Source organism: Ixodes scapularis, unplaced genomic scaffold (assembly GCF_016920785.2).
Source record: "Ixodes scapularis isolate PalLabHiFi unplaced genomic scaffold, ASM1692078v2 PGA_scaffold13__105_contigs__length_92229423, whole genome shotgun sequence".
Classification (NCBI taxonomy): Eukaryota; Metazoa; Arthropoda; class Arachnida; order Ixodida; family Ixodidae; genus Ixodes; species Ixodes scapularis.
The window spans coordinates 26780172-26798904 of NW_024609839.1; the positions used below are offsets into that span (position 1 = coordinate 26780172).

At 46.3% G+C, this 18733-nt stretch overlaps 1 protein-coding gene across 1 annotated transcript in view; it reads right to left on the bottom strand.

The window, feature by feature from the left end:
• The window catches only part of LOC8031921, a 102205-nt gene that overhangs the window by 16701 nt on the left and 66771 nt on the right, over positions 1-18733 (bottom strand). Inside the window, exon 6 of the mRNA XM_042289598.1 lies at positions 15276-15359. Within this exon, the coding sequence (XP_042145532.1) occupies positions 15276-15359 (84 nt within the window). The remainder of the gene's footprint in view (positions 1-15275; positions 15360-18733) is intronic.

The window sequence follows — 18733 nt, forward strand, 5'->3', positions numbered from 1 at the left end:
CTATGTAACTGAAAGATGCCTTGCACGCCGCTTCATCGCACTCTTGCCACACTTTCTAGTTATGCTTGCTAGACTCTATAAATCAGTCATTATAATAACGTCATATTGTCGCGAAGCGAAACAGATCAACAGGCGTAAAACTGAAAAAAGGTCTAATTGGCAAACTTGTGCCAGAAAAAACAAACAAAAAAACACGGCCGTAGAGAAAGTAGCAGCGAGCGTCCAAGTGTCGGCGTTACAGCTGGCTAGCGCGAGAGTACCTCGTCGTTGGGACAGCGAATCGGCAAGGCCACGCTGGGATCCTTATCGACTACACTCGGTATCTCGAACATTCCGTCTAGAATGTTCTATGATCTCGGGAGACTGTCTCGGCAAGCTTACGTTGGTCTCCTTATCTATTACACTCGGGGTAAGGATAAACACGAACCTTTTAAAAGTAGGGGGAGTATTCCTTTTCAGCCATGCACGCTGCAATATGTTCTCTGTAATAAGCGGGATTGGTAGGGAGGCGAAACGTGTGCTATAACCGCGGTAGCGATTAAGTATTCACTTTTGGCAATGCATTGGAAAAAGAAAAACGTGAAGTGCTGCACAAAACTTTAAATTTTTAACACTTTGAAAGCTTTTTGTTGCAAAATCCATTATTGGGTTGCCCCCAATGCGCTAACCTTTCCCTTTTTTTTCTCATTCTTACCCGATATATTTGGCAGGAAAGCTTAACAAGAACGTGTTTTACGTAGTTACATTTTTTTTGTTTTGTTTAGGTGGGCGAATTTCTTGTATTGTCGGATTGATTCCAATCTATCATAAAAGACAAAAATAAAAATGGTTCATATTTTACTACCGGATCAGTCATCAATGGTTCGTCAAAGGCCCAATATGTATTTACTTTTGTTAGTCAGAGGCGCTGCCAAAACTTGAGAACTACGGACCATGTAAAGAATGACATAGAGCGTAGGTATACGAGTCGGCGATGACGAAAGACGATCGGACAGCTCGCGTAGGCTATAGCTGCCGCCCTGCCTGTCACGTCGTTTGCCTCCGCGACTGATTTACAGTCTCGAGGGGCACGATTCCGCGACCACGGGCCTGCTTGAGTTACGTGCGATCGAGTGATTTGCCGTTTGTCATTCGCGGGGAGACAGCAGCGACCAGACTGGCGGTCCTGCTCAGTGTAAACACCGCGCAGACGCGTAGGGTACAGCTTCAAATTCGTCTTGGCTTGCATTCGCCGTTGACGCGGGAAATATATTTTTGTTGTTTTTTTCGTCGGCAAGTATTTACTAGAGCCCGTCGATTCTGTTGACATGGACGGAGTCGGATTTCAGTTCCGAGGTCCCGTCTCGACGAGGCCTCCCGTCAAAAAACACGCGCTTCGAGGGTCGGAAATTTATGGACTCCCTTTACGACCGACTTCCTGCCTCCTCTGCTGGCTGGCTCCAAAAAAAGAAACAAAAAAAAAATATATATATATACATATACATATAAACAATGCGAACTACGTGTGAACACAAAACGAAGAAGTTTCATCTATACCGCCCGCGTCTGTGCATGTTTTTCTTTTTCGTGGCACTACGAGAACACATAAGAAAGAAACAATTAAAAAAACATTCAACCTCTGTTTTAGGAATGTTTTTACTGAGTGGAGGTCAACCTATTATTAAAATGGCATTTGATGTCTCTTCCGTAAAGGGGATATTTAGCCGATGCAGTACGACGGTGAAATTGGGTTTCCCTTAACTTGTACAACGCAGTAGAGATCGCGGATGTAGAACGTCACACCGCAGCAGCCAGGAATGAGAATCTAAACTCGCAATGTCTGTCCCTGAACCGTGAGACTGAACTCTCGCGTAAACTCAACATCAATCCCAGCGATGTTTGTCCAATCGTTAAAGAATCGGGGCACGCCCGCGTGCAAGCAGGCCTATACCAGAATGACCCGATGAGTTCCTCATCAGGTCGTTTTGTTTGACCGTTTTCGCTTGGGTCGGTTTGCCGGTGAATGCGAATATCTCGCCCAGCGGTTAAAATAGCCGTAAAATGTACTTTCAGTTCACGTAACCGGCTCCGTGAGGACAATAGACAAAACTGCACCTAGCGTTCCAGACTAATGGTTGACGTAATCCGTTTCGCTTCAATTATTCCAGTCCGATTTTTCGCTCAGAAAGATATTGAGGGGGCTTCAAAGGTAAGTGAAATAGATCGCCCTCAGTTACGCTAGGAGCGGCTTGTAAAGTTTTGTCTGAGGAAGTTTCCACTAAGCGAGAATGAGGAAACATGAAAGAGCCAATGCTTACGTCTACAGAGCTGAATGGGCTGGAACTCAATGTACTATAGCGGCCCATAGGAGCTGAAACGCCGCTCTGCGTGACGCGCGGTATTATCAGAGCCGCCTGTCACCATTCTTTCTGCTAAATCCGATGCAGACTGATGTCGCTGAGGCCAACTTGAACAACTCCCCTTCGGCGCTCGCTTGGCCACTCTGCACTTCCTTGTCGTCTGCTAGCGAGACGGCAGTTTTCAACTGTGACAGGACTGGCTGTCCAGATAGACGCCTGGATCGCCGTGTTTTCTCAGAGTTCCCGCTCTAATTGGAAAGGGTTCTTCACCGATACCGCTGCGACCAGCTAACGGTTCTCCTTGTCCCTCGTAGATCGAGAACGCCTTTCGTGCAGTGCATTATTCCCAGGTCGATCTTAATCCCTGAAGGCATGAACGAAGCCATCCGAAGACGCCAACGACCCTCACTATACCAGTGCCCTGTGACAATACATTTTAATGTTCAGATGTCTGACGCACTTCTGTCCGCAATCTCAAATTATTCGAATATGTCCCTGGCGAATAGAGAGATGCACACGTGTTTCTGCAGATAAATTAATTGTTTTGTAGAATTGTCGTGTAATATTTTGAGGAGTTGTGGTTATTGTATAACTATCGCTTGGAGCTGCTAAAACTTAGGGGGAAGAGGCTTCGTCAGGCACCACGCTTTCGTCTCTGCTCCCTACGCGGTGAATCCGCGAGAACAAATTTAAAAAAAGAAAAGAAGGAAAATATGGACTTATCATTGCGTGGGCTCAAAAATATCTAGAAATAAATTGGTTCAAGAAAGTTCGCGACAAGTTTAGGCTGGGTCACGCACAGGTTTTACGATTTTGTTAAACGAAGGGACGTCAACTCCACTTTCTCACTAGCAGACGACACGAAAGTGCAGTGTGGCACCACGAGTGCCGAAGGGGAGTTGTACTGTATTGGCCTGAGCGTGCTTCACGGTTTGCAGGAAAGTCCGACAGGCGGCTCTGATAGTTCCGCGCGCCACGCGGAGAGGTGTTTCAGCTCATGTTGGCCGCAAAAGTGCCTCCTTCCCACATGGACAGTCACGCCGTGTCCTCAAAATCTCTCTCGCGGCTATTTTAGCCGCCAAGAGAGATACCAATAAGCAGAAAACAGGCACTGGTCGTTAATCACGAAAGTCAGGAAGATAGAAGGAACTACGCGAATGGCGGTATTACGTCTTCCCTTCGGTTTGATAACAGAATGTTAGATTACGAACATATAATAGATTCAAGGCTGCATTAAGTCAGATTAGGTAATTCCACGAAAAACAAAAAAAGAAGTTAGCCATGTTCACCATGTTGGCTGTGAGTTTACTTGCTCAATTTCATTGTCGTTTCATGTGAAAAGCTGCAGTATCTTCAACTCAATGCACGCCACAACAACAACGAGAATATTTTTCTTATTTTTTTATATTGAAGATAGTATTATTTCTGCAACTCTTTTTTTTTTATAGTCGCGCAACACAAATGTCGTATGTTTCACAAAAAAAAAACTGGTCATTATTATTATTTTTTTTCTAAAAACAGTTTTCCTCTGGGGGCGCAGTGTTGGTTTCATGTACTTTTACATAACCCATTAAAGAATAAACTTCGAAGAATAAACCGAAGTACTTTCAGTCCGTTTTCTCGCCCAAATGCAACTATAATGGCGTCTTGTACCTTGGCGCTGTTCCCGAAATGCAACCAATAGAATTTTGGTGTACGAGGCCATTAAGGCGTTACTAAAAAACACCAATAGAACCAAAGCTAGTGGCCCTGATGGCATCTCACCATGCGTTCTAAAGCGGTGCGCTCAGTCGGTCTTGTCCTATCTCTATTTAATCTATACCAAGTCCTTGTCTACAGGAGCCCTGTCAGATGACTGGAAGGTAGCTCACGTTGTGCCACTTCGCAAAGACGAGTCAAAGATGGACGTCTCGAACTACAGACCCATTTCATTAACGTCCATTACATGGAAGGTGATTGAACGTCTTTTTTTTTTAACATTTTGTGACACATAAACGCAAATAATTAGAATATAAGTTAACAACACGGCTTCTGCAGGGATTATCTTGTACAACACAGCTTGTTGAATATTTTCACGAATTGGTTTCTGGTAGTGACGAAGGTAGACACTCGGACTGTGTTTTGGAGGAATTTTCGTAAAGAATTCGATCCGGTCTCACACTCGCTTGTTCTTCACGCACTTAAGATATTTAATTTAGATCCATCTGTTGTAAGATGGATTGAAAGGTACTTGTCTCAACGGCGTCTTGCAATCTTGAACGTTGATGTGACACCTGGAGTCCCCCAGAGCTGGGTCTTGGGACCACTTTTGTTTTTACTTTGTATTAATGACATTTCTAGTGAAATATCGTCTTGTATTGGGTTGATTGTGTTGTATAGGTATATTTTGAGTGAACAAAATGCAGCCCGATACAAAGTGACCTGGTACGTATTGAAGACTGGTGTTGTAGATGATGATAAATCCTATACTTGCGCCGTATCCGAAAATTAAGAATAGGGCGGCTAGGCTTGTTCTGGGACGGTACGGGACCTAAGATAGTTGTACTGATATGAAAAGGGAATTAAATTGAGAGTTTGTCCCAGCTCGACGAAGAAAACTAAGACAAGAAAAGTATGTTCCACATATCTAATGGCAGGATGCGGATTAACAAAGATCCTTACCTAAATGAACCGCACTATATTTCCAGTCGAACCGACTACTGTTTTAATATAAGATAATACCATGCCAGAACAAGCATTTACACATATTTTTTTCTTCTTTTGTCAAGACTATTGAAGAATGGAACAAGCTATTGGAGGGACAAGTAGGCTCTAAAACCAAAAATTTTTTTTTTCCTCGCTTGTAATAACGTTTTGGGGCAATGCGGGGTGATTTTCGAATAAAGATTAACGAATAAATAACTTTGCATGCCAACCTCATTTCTGTATATGGATATGCCCTGAAAATTGCACATAAATAAGACTAACGGTTAAGAAGTTCGCCTTCCTGAGAAATGTCCTCCTTTAAAACGCACTGGAAAACGATTACCTATTGTTTGGAGAACAAATGCATTCTCGCCAAATCATTTTCCGCTCCACTTTTACCAGTTCGTTGTAGTAACTTTCTACCCTAAAGAGTAACGCGTTCGACGAACAGCGTACTATGGAACGCCGTTCCGTATCACAACGCGAAGCACATGCGATTGCTAAAAGCATTCGAAAGCTACGACCCGATTTCTGCCTGTCTACCTCCCTCAACCGCCGACAGATGGCGCCACTCGTTCGGCCGAGCCGCGTTTCCGCGGTCTCCACTAAGTCGGGGGGTTTGTCGACTCTCCATGGGGGACGGCTAAGTGGTCGCGATTGTTCCACCGACAACCCGGGAGTTAGATATGAGACCGCCCCGCGAAAGGGCATCTGGCCAGCGCCGTTTTGCGGTGATGCACGATAGATGGATACGAGAGGTGCTTTCTCGGCACCTACCGAATAGAATGCCGAGCTCTGGCTGGAGTGATTTGTAAGCAGCCTTAAGGCTATCGTCTTTGCCTTCACTGGACTGGTGCCTTTGACTGCGTTAAAACTGCTTGCGTCCAGCTGTTGCTATGGCGACCCTTACGACGAGACAATGGGGAGGCGCTGAGCTGCACGACGCGACGCAGAGCGACGTAGTCGACCCAGCCGTGTGAACGAGCCTTTAAGTGCGATTCACACACTCGCGTGAGCCCGACCGAATGCGGCTGCAACGGGTCGGCGACGTTAATCATTTGACGGGTTGCTATGGCGACGGGGTTTTTAGCCGCCTGGTCGAACTCGCGCGAGTGTGCGAACGAGAATTTAGAACGCGGAACGCAGGAGTCTGGCGTTAAGGCCCGTTTACACTCTCGCGACCTCTTAAAACTGGGTTCCTTGAAACTTCTTACAACGCGAGGACACACTGGCGCCATCTATTGGGTAGCAGCGTAAACTTGGCGGTCGGGCAATTTTCTATTTCTCTCGCGCATTATCCTTTCTTCCTTGGCTCGAAAAACTTTTGCCAACGTTATAAACGAGCCTTTCTTACAGGTGTTATGCACAATTGACCTCGGAAATCCCGCAAAACCTTCGCTCCCGTGAAATGCAGTTCCAGGGTCACCGCATAGATGGCGCCAGAGTGCCGGTGTGCTTTCTCGTCCTAATAAATTTTAAGTGGTTTTAACAACAAGTCTCGTCTCTGTCGGTCGTACTCGGTTGCAAGAGTGTGAACGGGCCTTTAAGGCTTACGCACTCGAACGCGTTCGATGAGTCCAGGGGAGATAAAGGCAACTAGCTTTCCGTCTAGCCACTGATCATTCGAACCAGACCTCGTCGTTGTGGCGACCCCGCTCCCGCTCGCCTCCTCCTCTCCCTCAGCTTCTGCCCGCATAGGGGGAGGTTTGTGCGGATTTTTTTATACATAAATTAACGTTTATTTCTGAAAAAAATGACGTTCGTGTTTAGACGGCGTAATTGGTCAGTCTGCATTTGAGCTGCAGTAACACTGCTGCGAATGAGAAATTTCGCCATTCCAGTACCACTGATAGCCTGGGGTCTTTAACGTGCTTCACGTAGTGGTTACACTCGACCCCACGCCTCTGCGATGCTCATCCAGATTGAAACAGGCGTGGGTGGTGATTGAACCCAGGACCCCTAATTTCTCGAGCGCGAGCTTTCGCTCCACGTGCTCCCAGCTGTGGTGCCCCAAACAGGGTGGAGAATAACAATCAGGTTATTTAAACCGTGATTTAAAGAATGCCTAAAATCGCGATTCATATAGTACCGAGTGGACTATGAGTAGTTGGATCAGACACCCCACCCCCAAACAATCCCCAAAATGATTTCCCCATTCGTTTTTTTTAATCATTTTATTTAGTGATTTATATAAAATAGGTCTGCATTACTTACATTGTTTTCAAAGAAGCCATACTTTTGTTTTTCACCCTGATGCCAACACACTCGGCCAGCAATGTCCCCTACTCAACACAAGGCCTGTCAACGAGATTAATTGCGTCATCTTCCTTATGATCTCCTCCTCTTCCCGGCCATTGGGGGAGGAGATCCAACCGCCGGGCCCTTAGTGGCTAAGTTGACAACTAGACTGATGCGGACAGCAACGTGCGAAGTTTGTTTTTCTGACGCAGCGCTCGGATATGGGTCTCGTGTTCAATCAGTGAATCACTGATTCAACGCGAGTGTGATAATCGAACTCGGAAGGAGCACTCGGGTCGACTCTGTGCGCCCCGGCGCTCAGTCGAAAAAAAATGACGAAAAGAATCCAGCCCCTGTGGGACTTGTTTTAGAAAAACACCGGGCTCCGCGTGGAAAGAAGGCTGGACAAAAACCGCCTTTTGTATTTTGATATCCTCGCCAATATAGACCCTTTTCAAAAGCCCGTCCAGCAACATTGATGGTCGCCATTGTCTTGGTTATTATTATTATTATTATTAAATATTATTAATATTATTATTATTTCACCTCACTCAATCTGTTGGCCACTCTTACCCTGCATCCTGTAAGATCCGATAAAGGTAGATGTATAAAAACCAGGACTGCATCTCAGATAACACACTTTAATCATCAAGGTAACACAAAACGAACCACCGGAAGGGACGTCGCGTCCGGGGCACGTTGACGTCACCGGAAGCTAAAGATAACGGGCCCACCCTCAGCGACAGATGGCCCACTGGAACTACCGTCGATCCGAACCGCCGCATATGGATGAACTGCGTGAAAGCTAAAACGCGAAAACGCATCAATATTAACAAAAGAAATATATATATATATAGAAAAAGAGAAAAAAGAATGAAGAAAGAAAAAAAAGTGGGGACAAGCAAGGCTAGATCCTATCAGAGATCCGCAAACGCCGGCCATAATCGAAAAATGCCAATGAAAACGGATGCCCTGCGTGTAAAATCCGAGATGTTGCTTTTTGTATTATTCCTACTATATACCGAAACATGAAAAATGGATGTAGAATGGTTTAGTTGAGACGGGGTTCGTACTGGCAAGGTCCTATGATAGATCATTAAAAAAAGAAAATAAGAAACGCCAGAGGAAGACTAACCACACGAGGGGAGGTTACGCGGATTTACATCCCAAAAGAAGAGGGAATCATAGGTTAGAAAGCGCTGCGAAGCGCGAACTGTCAGAAGGTTCGCCGGAACAAAAACATCGCTTCGAATTTCTTCTTTTGATGCTCTCTTATCGATAACAAACCCCAACCACGTAAAAATGAGCAGCAGAAATGGTAGCGTGTTCAGGAGATATTTTTGGTTACATTCACGATGAACCGTCGGGGTCTTTTTTCCAGCATGCTCACAATGACGACAAGAGAAGAACTGAACGTTCTCGCGTGGAGCTATAAGCCCCAAAACAGTAGCATACTCTATTTTCGTTAACGGATAAAGCTCTTGATTATGATAGCGGTTTCGCACAAAGCTACCACATGAAAAGAAAAAAAAAGCCAAAGCCATTTATTTAATTAGCGAAGCGATATATTTCGAAACTCTAATTCCACAGTTCTTTTATTTTTAAATCAGATATTACCTCAAGGTGGCTTTTACTTCAACCGGAACCATTTCTAAAAGCTCTGACTGTGAAACAAATATTCTGCCTAATTTTTCACGTGCTCTAAACAGCAAACAGGGCCTTGCGAAGACAATTTAATTTCCCGGAAGTCGCAAGAAAATCTTCCATCCATGCTCTAGTAGACCTATTGCTAAATTACCCAAGCATCAACGAAAATGCAAGGGTTGGTGTTCCACGCGCCACACGCTCACACCATCCCCGTATTAAAGATTCGAAGTAAACACCTAAAATAAAGTGTTGATGAACGCGCGTGCACGATGCAATTTGTGTTAGGCATTTGCTTTGGAAAAGTTACTACAGCAGAGGCCAGCACGTGCGGCGCGTGGAACACCAATCCCGGCAATCTCCTTGATGCTTGGGTGATATAGCAATAGGTCTATTCATAGTTTTTGTACAGGAAACGTATTCTACGCCGGGCGGTTGGCAAAAGAAACCTTCATATTATAAAGGTTTCTTTTGCCAACCGGTGGCCAAGCCGTGGCTCGCGAGTCGCATGCGGCTCTTCGCGTGTTAAAGTGCGGCTCACATGCCTCCCATGCCTAACCCCCCCCCCCCCCCCCCCTCCCCCCTCGGAACGTTTTAAATCGAAAGACAGGTTACGGTTTGGTTTTGACTCGGGTAGATTGAAAGCAGTTCGAGTTTCAATTATTGCACTGGACAAAAGTTTGTGCCCCCCCCTCCCCCCCCCCCCCCCCCGCGGCTCTTGGAAGTTGCGTGGTTTTGTTTGCAGCTCTTAGGCCGTGTCAGCCTGGCCACCCCTGCTTTATAACATCATCCTGACACCTGGTATAAAATCACGGTAAAAAAAATACAGAAAAATTCGTTTCGACTTGTATACGTTACTTGAAAAAGAAATTGACTACAAATACACTTACTCTTGGTTAAAAAAAAACTCTATTTAATTACTTGATTAATTAAGGAGAAAAGTAATTGACCGTTATTTCAGAAGTAACCTAACTTTTATGAATACTTCAGATTATTTTCAGACCGACAGATTCTTCTGCCCAGTTCGAAAACTAATATTTATTGTACCGTATATTTTTTTTTTAAATTAGAATAACCAAATTATACGCTGCTAATCGTCTGGATCCAGCAATTTTAATCAACGTACTTTTTGTCGGAGACTCGGTTTGAGGATTCCTTTTAGGAATCTCTTACAAACAAAGCTCACGAGTAAAAAAAGTGACAAAAATATTAACGGTTACAAGTAATTTTAATACTTCGAAAAGATTACTCTTGGGCTTCGTTCTTAATAAATGTTATCAGATACTCATAAAATTACCCTGGGAAGTCATCCATTGAAAAAAATTTCTTACTTGAAATGAGCACCGTTCTGGTTTCGGATAAGAAAAGGAATTGGGAACCCCGAATCAACAGGCCTCGTTTCTTTTTTTTCTTCTTTCCTTTCATTTCCCGCCGTAACCCCGGAAAAAGACCAGCCAACAAGTGGCCAGTTTCCCATCTCTGCTCCGTTTCTCCCCAAAATCCCCCATCCACTTCTTCACGCCCTCTCAACGCGTCAAAACAAAAGAACAGAGTCAATTGTCTCTCCTTCCTTCCCGAACTTCCCTCTCCGGGAAAACGGCTACACTCCGCTCATCCCCACGGTGACAGTAGGGCGAAAGCTGCGTGCTAGTTGAATCAGTCGTATTTGGTCACGTGATCGCATTCCCGCCCCGCACAGACGCGCAGAGAGAGAGAGAGTTCGGGAGTTGATGAAACGCTAGCGGTTGGTAGGTCCAGCGAGGGCGTAGCGTCCAGCTCACTGTCAGCTTAGGGGCGAATGGAGCATACCTACCCAAAAGTGGTGACTGTTTTCCTTATTTTTGCTCCCTGTTGCCATCGTCCGCTTCCCCTTTTTCCCCGTTCAATCGGGTCCAACCGCAATCTCTATCTCTGGCTAATCTTTCGGTGGCAGGGGTGCTTAAAGCTCTTGCCCTAGGCTGGCCTTTTTTTTTTTTTTTACCACCGTGGTTTTTCTAGCTTTCGGGGGACCATTTATCTTCTTTCCTTTCCCTGCCTATGCGCGTGGGTACGAATACGTTCGTGCGTGTGTGTGTGTGTTTCGTGTTTGTGCTAGAGAGCGTGAGTGCTTGCTGGGGATCAAATGTGGCTGAGCGCCTCCGATTGCTTGTGGGACGAACCCTCCTTAGTAAGTTCTTGAGCGTAGCTTGTCATCCAGTGCGCGCTTGCGAATTCTTATTAGCTCGTTAGCGCCAAAAAAAAAAAAATAAGCGCAGTGTTAGATATTCAATGCTTCATATACTAATTGCAACTTAAGAAACAAACAAAAACATTTTTTTTTAATTATAGAGAGGATTTTAATATGCATTTTAGAGAAGTGTGGTTTTCGACGCCATTGGGGCTCAGCACGTCGCTTAATTTAGTACAACGTTTACGAGGATTAATGATTTGCACTTTATTTTCAGTGCGAGTGCCGGTCAACTAGAGAGAGCTGTAGAAAATCTTTCTCATTCTTCAGATATTTTCCTACAGCCGAGTGCTCTTGCGCAACCGGAGTGGCACTTTTTTCATGCCCTAGCCGAACCACATCTTTGTAGTGCGTCAGAACCGCGCCTGGACAGATGCTTCCAGCTTGTGAGTGACTACTAAATGGCGCCCTTAAAGGTTTTTTTTTTTTCTTTTTTTATGATTCCCGACAGGCAGTAGTCACTGGCGTCCAGGTCGGGCAATACACGCAGTGAATGGCCATCACTTGGTGGAATACGGTTATATTTATAATGAGTTTACGATCCCGTCGGATGTTGGACGGCTTAAACATTGGGAGGTAGATTTTTGGAATTTATAAAGTTGGTGCGATTCGTTCAGTTCCTGTTGGACATAAATATCTCCAGCCAACTCAATTGATGACAGGTATATAACGAAACTGTCAATAAACGACCAGATACACTTCAATTTATTATTTAAAATTTACTCGTATAGACGTTGAGATCATCTCTATCTTGCCTGAAACACATATGTGCCGTCACAAATGAACGCTTGCTAACGCTCTATCTACGCCTATTTAAATGCGTTTTATATAGGCAGTATCTAACTTGAAATGAATACTTTTGCTTTCAGAATAAACCGAAAGAGGCAGACTAAAAGCACGAAGCCTGTAAAAGGTCAGAATGTTTAAACGGTTCCAACGCATAAATGATCGATCTTGAAACGTAAAGTCATCCTCAAGCACACCATCGTGTGACATAACACCATCTTGCTGTTTTTTTTTTTTTGTTTAAACTTAAATAGGGGTTTCTAAGCGTTCGGTCTGTGTAACAAGAAAGAGCGAAAACGCTACATATTTCAAACAAGAAATCTTCATAAACGTTTCGCTGCGTCCCGAACAAACAGAACAGCTACAGTGGTCTCCGTCGGCTCGAAATGACAAAGCGTGCACGCGCCTGACAGCCTCCGCCCCCAACCACGCCGAAACCTCAACGCGGAGTCCCTACTTTCAAATCAAATCATCCCTCGTCGACGCCCTTCAAAAATGCACTTGCCAGTTTTTTTTGAAAGCGAAGAGAGCGTATACGCAAGCGCTACTCAAAATAGAGCTCCAAACCAAGATGTCAAATCTTTCGAATGCTTTTTCATGTCTGATGCAGAATATATATGTAAAAAGGAACCAGCGAGGAACGATATGCCAAAACTCTTCTTTGTACGGGAGAAGGAAAATCTTGAATTTACACTCTCAGAAAGCAAACAAATAAAAAAAAAAAAAAAAAGAATGACATGCTTTTTTGTTTTATTTTTTTGAAGACCCAGTCGAAGCGGTGTCGTATTCGCTCGGAAAACCATTTTTCAAGTTACGGCTTTCCGCTCCGAGCGAAGTGCACTTTGAACAAAGTGCGGCCGCAAAATCGTTCGACTTCCGAGACCGGGCGGGTCTAAAGCTCGCGACTGAACGATGTACACTGACGTGATGAAAAATACGACAAAGTCCGAATAATTGTTACAGATGTAGCAAAGTCTGTACATGCAATGAGAGTCTTAAAATGACGCAGCGACCTTATATACCTTAATCGTACTTTTATGATTGGCCGTATTCCCTTAGAATAATGGGACTGTTGGCGTCTTAGTACACATCTGCCACATTTCTGGTTCGTGGACCACATACTGGTTGGTGTGAGCGAGTGTTTTTACCTTCAAGGGCGCCTTTGAGCATGCACTGTATTGTGACTGGGCATCATTATCGGAGCTCCAAAATATTTCACTGAAAGCACCTAATTCACGTGTGCCTTACTTCGGTGAAACGCCTTCTACGCATACCGGCGTGGATGCGTGTCCCGAGCAGTATTCTAAACCTTTGAGGCGATAACAGAACATTTCTCTGCTGGGTGTACAAATGGTTAATATCTGGAGTGCATTCATATACAGCGAAATCAATCCAATATGGAATTTAAAATGCAGGCGTCCCAGCACCTCGTTCAAAAAGGACAAGAAATGGCCGGCTCACACTCATCTTTTGTCTTATATGTACACTGACTGCGCCACGGGCTAAAAGAGCCTGCGGGTGTTCCTTTCATTTAAGTTGATTTACCTTAGCCTCCTCTATGCTCACAAAGCCTGGCAGTTCGACGACGGAGCCATAGAGTGCCCGGTCGCAGATTGGGAGCGCGAGCATCTGGTAGCACAGAGCATCAAAGAGCCCTTTCTCGGGGAACCTGGACGCCAGCGCACAGCTTTTGCAGCGGCGAGGACCCGAAACACGCTTGTTCGCTCGGGAGAAGTGTGTTTCGGCGTCTCGCCGCAGCGGGGCGCCAGTCGAGTGGCTCTCCCCTCATTCGTTGTCTGCCGCTCCAACTTTTCCATTTCGGCGGCCACTTCTCGTGGCGATCTGCCCGGTTTTGACAGTATATAGGAGGCTATTTATTTAGTCTCACAGCCCGAAGGCGCGTCTCTGACAACACTATGCAGCTGTAGTGACACTGCTGTTGGCAGGCCACATCTGCAAAAGCTTCAGCTCACTCAAATGTGGTATGTGCACGCGCACAGTGCCGATACAAGGCCCGCTTGGTTTTAAACAATGCGTTAACTTACTACAGGAAGCAAGCCGGTGCTAAAATTGACAGCTAAAATTGACAGAACAGAAACAGCGAGGAGAATTAGGACATAGATATGCGTTCACTACACCGTTTTAACCTCTTGGTTTTAACTGCGGTCATTCCTTCGGCAGTTGCTTCTGCTGCTCGAGTATTGGCGCAGGTGAGTTGCGTTTTAAAGCTTGGAATTCGCTTAAGATGGGAGGGAGTGCAAGAACGGGAAGCGCCATGTTTCTTTCGCGGGGTATAGTTTTACGGCAGTTATACGAACGAAACGTGGAACGCCTCCGAAAGCATACACGCGTAAAGTCGTGTACAAATATCGAGGAAGCCGGTAGACCTGAGGTGGAAGGTGGGACTACTAACACGAGACGCATGCAAGGGCGACTCGGTAACGGGATCGGGAAGTATTCCATTTAAAGATACTGAGAAAACAATGTGGGATACGTGGGTCGTACCGACTACTTCCGGAAGAGCGTCGAGAAGAAACGAAATACACCACTTTACGACGTTTCTTTGTTTCATTTTTTTTACGTTGTTGAGTACGGGTGTTTGTCTTAATGAGTGCGGTTGCGTGCCAGCCTAGTCCAACAGGGACGCCTCGTGTGTCTACACATTACCGTGCTGGTTTGGGCGCCAGATGTAAAATTGGGCCAGGCGGTCTGGAGCTGTGCGCTTAGGTCTGCGTGCATTTGACTGAATCGTGACCTCAGAGGTGGCAATGACCTTTTCGAGTAACTTGCTGTCGTTAAATAGGTGAAACGTGAATTTTCACCACGCATCCCTCCACCCCAAGTCGGATGACGATTTTCAAGATAAAAAAAAAAATTATTTCTATTATCCAATCTCTCGTGAATTGAATGGAACGAGCTATCAATCGTCCATATACAGTCGTCGGAATATTCGATCCTCACCTCTGCCCGTTTGGGCCTTGATGAGCATCGTACCGGCGAGCGGCCGTGCGGTCACTGTATGGCGTGACAGCGTAAACCAGTGTCGCCATACCGCAAAGGAAAACCAACCTTACGTTGTCTAAACACAAAGGTCTTAATTATTTTTGTTCTACCACCGGATCAGCAATATTTTTGTTTTTATCATAAGATCGTATAAGAACTTAAAACGGAAATTATTGGTTTTGCTTTAAAAGAATGGTGGTCATCGATTTGCTAAGAGACATTCGATCTTTATTAATTCCATAATCACTCCACGTATCCTGCCAACACCAAGTTAGATTAGTATTACATTATTACAGCATTACAGCCTATGAGCTGCGATAAAATAAAATAAAAATTGTGTCGAAAAGACTCACCCCTGGTCCGCTGCTCCTCCGTTAGCTGCTTTTCCAGGTTTTCCCGAAGTCCTCGTTCTCGTAAGACCTCCATCTTGAGCTCGGCTGAAAGCGGATAAAAGACGGACAGTTTGATATCGAGCACGGCGACTGCTCATTTTACAAAGTCACGTGACAGTTGAAGACACACTACGGGTGTGGCTTAATTATAACGTTCCCGCCTCGTGATTGGTCCTCCGTCATCCTTGTCGTCTGATGCCGCAATGTGATTGGCTGTGCAGCGTTCATAAGAGGGTCTGGAGTCGTTACGCCCGCCGTTTCTTAAGCTGTCGGTAAGTAGGGTTGACTTAACCCAGCCGGTCTTACCTAAAATCCATGCAAAAGTGTACAGTGCCTTGCAATATGGAAGACCCACATTGAGCGCGTGGCCGACATAGCGGCGAGTGGGGGCGCTGCGCGCGCTCCGGGCGATCCCATTTATGCTTCGAGGGGAGCTGACACTCACTCGAGGCTCCACCGGGCCTGAACGCGCTTAACGGTTTTTGGTTTCGGTTTGAAAGATAAAATGCGTCGAAGAGCGCATTTATACTTTTAGAAGGGTGCACGGATCTTGCGCTTTAACAATTTAACAGATTTGGAATAATCGCCTTGGCTCGGCCCAGTCTCTCTCTCTCAGACAGCAATGGGCAGAGAAAGTACTCGTGGACGAACGTGTTCGAATGCGAAAGACAGACGCCGGACGTCGGCGTTCCGCGTTCTATCGTGTTCGACAAGTGCACTGCAGACAAAGACAGCTAGCTTTAGGTTTACCCACTAATATTTCCAATGCGGAAAGCAAGTTGCCTCTTCCGCGGGAGTTGAGGTGACGTAAAAACGAAGGCCAAGCTCTGATTGGCTTTGATTGAAAGGATAGTGGGTAGACCTCAATGCTCGATGCCTTGAGGTCTACCCGCTATTCTTTTTTTCAATCAGCCAATAACAGCTCGACGTTCTGACATCCTCGCAACCCCTGTTCAAGAAACACACGAACTTGCACTCCGCATTAGAGTTCGGCGTTCAGACGTGTCTACGCGCTCTCGCTTAGTAGGAAATAGCATGGTATGACGCCGACGAACTGAACACGTGGCGAAAAAGACGACGAGGGATTCGACCTTCGTGATTGGACAGCGCCAAGATCAAGCGCGGCGCCGTCCAATCACGGCCATCAAATTTCCCACCGATTGTTTTCTTTTTTTTTTTTTTTTGTGCCAAATGTTTGAATTAGAGCCCCCACTCACCGCCGCGAAACCGAAACCAGACATTGATAAGCGCACTTTGCGCTCGAGCTGAGCCCCGACTGAGTCTTCCGATTCCTCCCCCTCGGGCTAGAATAGAATCGCCCGGATAGAGCCCGGAGCGCGCTCAGCGCCTCCGTCAGTCCCCATCCCGTCCACGCGCTCCCAGGTGGGATTTGCATATCGCGGGAGACTGCATATCTCTCCAACACCTCCTAGCTGACGGCCGCATTGCTCATTTTTTCTACGTTACCTACCGAAGGCCTACCGATAACACCTGGAAGACAAGGCCCGTGCGCGACGTCATCGGCGGTGGACCTCGGACCAGCCCCGAGCGGCAGGCACGCCGAAGCTGGACGAGGACGCCGCAAAGCGGTAGACGCGTCCGTGTTGCGCTGTGGGACGCTGCACGACGCGCAGGTGGTGATGCACTGCGTGCGTGGGGCCGCCACGCACGCAGTGCTGGCTGCGCTGCGTGGGGCCACCAGTGATGACGTCTTTGGGGGCAAAGGCACCGGCCTTGTCTTCTAGGTGGCATTGGGCCAATGCGGGTCGGCTCAGATGGAACAGAAGTGCCGCGTCACCGTTCGGCTGGGAGTGGTGCTTTCACTGATTGGACACGAGTCCAAGCCGAACACTGACGTACCACTTCCTGTCCAATACGCGCTGACCCGCGGGCGGCGACGTAGAAAGTTCAGCGTTACGGTCTTATTAATCCAAGAGATGGTGATACGTTCGCGGGATATAGTGAGGTCCCATTTACAGAGATCAAATCAGTTATGCGCAAAAGTTACGGAGTATACGTCCGGCCGGAATAAGGCCGTAGAATTCCAGAACGTATAGGTTGGTCAAACACGGGGATGCGTATGATGCGCCGTTACCTTTATAAGGACAACATTTAGAGAGGATAAGGAACATTGATCCTTCAATCGACGAAGCCGTAACTTTCGTTACCGTAGTCGATAGGATAAACTATTATAGCGTAGCGTCAACGCTGTCCGTGCAGAATAGACGGACAAGTGAGGGCATCCTTCGATTTAGATCACACGCAATTGTATGAAAGCCTATATAGTTAAACATTATGCGGGAAAAGAAAGAACTATAAATAAATGCAAACACACATACACACACGCGTGCGCGCGCGCACGCACGGACACGCACACTTTTGCACACACACACGTCTTTTCATTAACTCCGGGGCCCCGCTCACGCAACGTTTTATACGACGATCGCATCATTAATAACACATTCTGATCTACGTCTATATCATTCCCAATTACCCGACCAGCAACCATTCACAATGGAAAAAAAAAGAACTAAACTCTATAGTCTTCGTTTATGCAGAAACGGCAATCCAGATATTTCCGCGGTCTTTTCGTGCGCACGTGAATATCACATCCCGCTGATTAAAAGAAATAAAAGGGGGCGCAGAGATAGCGGCAAGGGCATATGGCGCCGCGGAGGGAGAATCGCTCCGACAGACCGCGAGCGGAGAAGCGCAACGCCCCTGTCCAAAAATCAGTTAGGTGGAAAAAGGCAGAGCGATCGCGTGCCGAGTCCAGCTTCCAACGTCGAGCCAAATGCAACTGCCTCACGCGAGAGAGCGCGGCCTTTCTTTCCCGACCTGCCCTTTTCAATCGAAAAAACGCCGAACCGTTCCCTGCTTTATAGGTGGCGCTCCCTGCCGGACCAATAACGGCAATCGCCGCGGAAGTACGCCCGGACTGCCGACCACGCCCGAGATAGCTCCAATGAGTTGGGAGAAATAGACCGTTTTTGTGTGTGTGTGTTTGTAGATAGCTGGATATGAATGATGGCGATTTTCTGAAGAGGGTTACGATGGTATGGGACTTCAACGATGCCCGTCCGCATGGTTGCTCGTTAAGGGGACTGGTGGTGTGAGGCCTGTTGGAGGTCACTGGAAAGCGTTGCATCCTTCTGGTACGGAACGTAAAGTCGTCGGACATGTTAGTAAGATCATTATTTTGCCTCTATAGTCGGATGCAACCTGAAAACAATCTTTTAGCTCCACCCACAAGCGCAGTGCGCCCATCTGAAATGCCTCCGCCGTCGAGAAAGTAGTTCGCTAGCAACGTTGCTTTTTCTTCCTCCAGGAAACGTGTCTTAAACTACTACATTATTTATTTAATTCATTCAGGACATTTAAATAAGTTAGAATACGTTTTTGTCAACGAAATAGCTGTT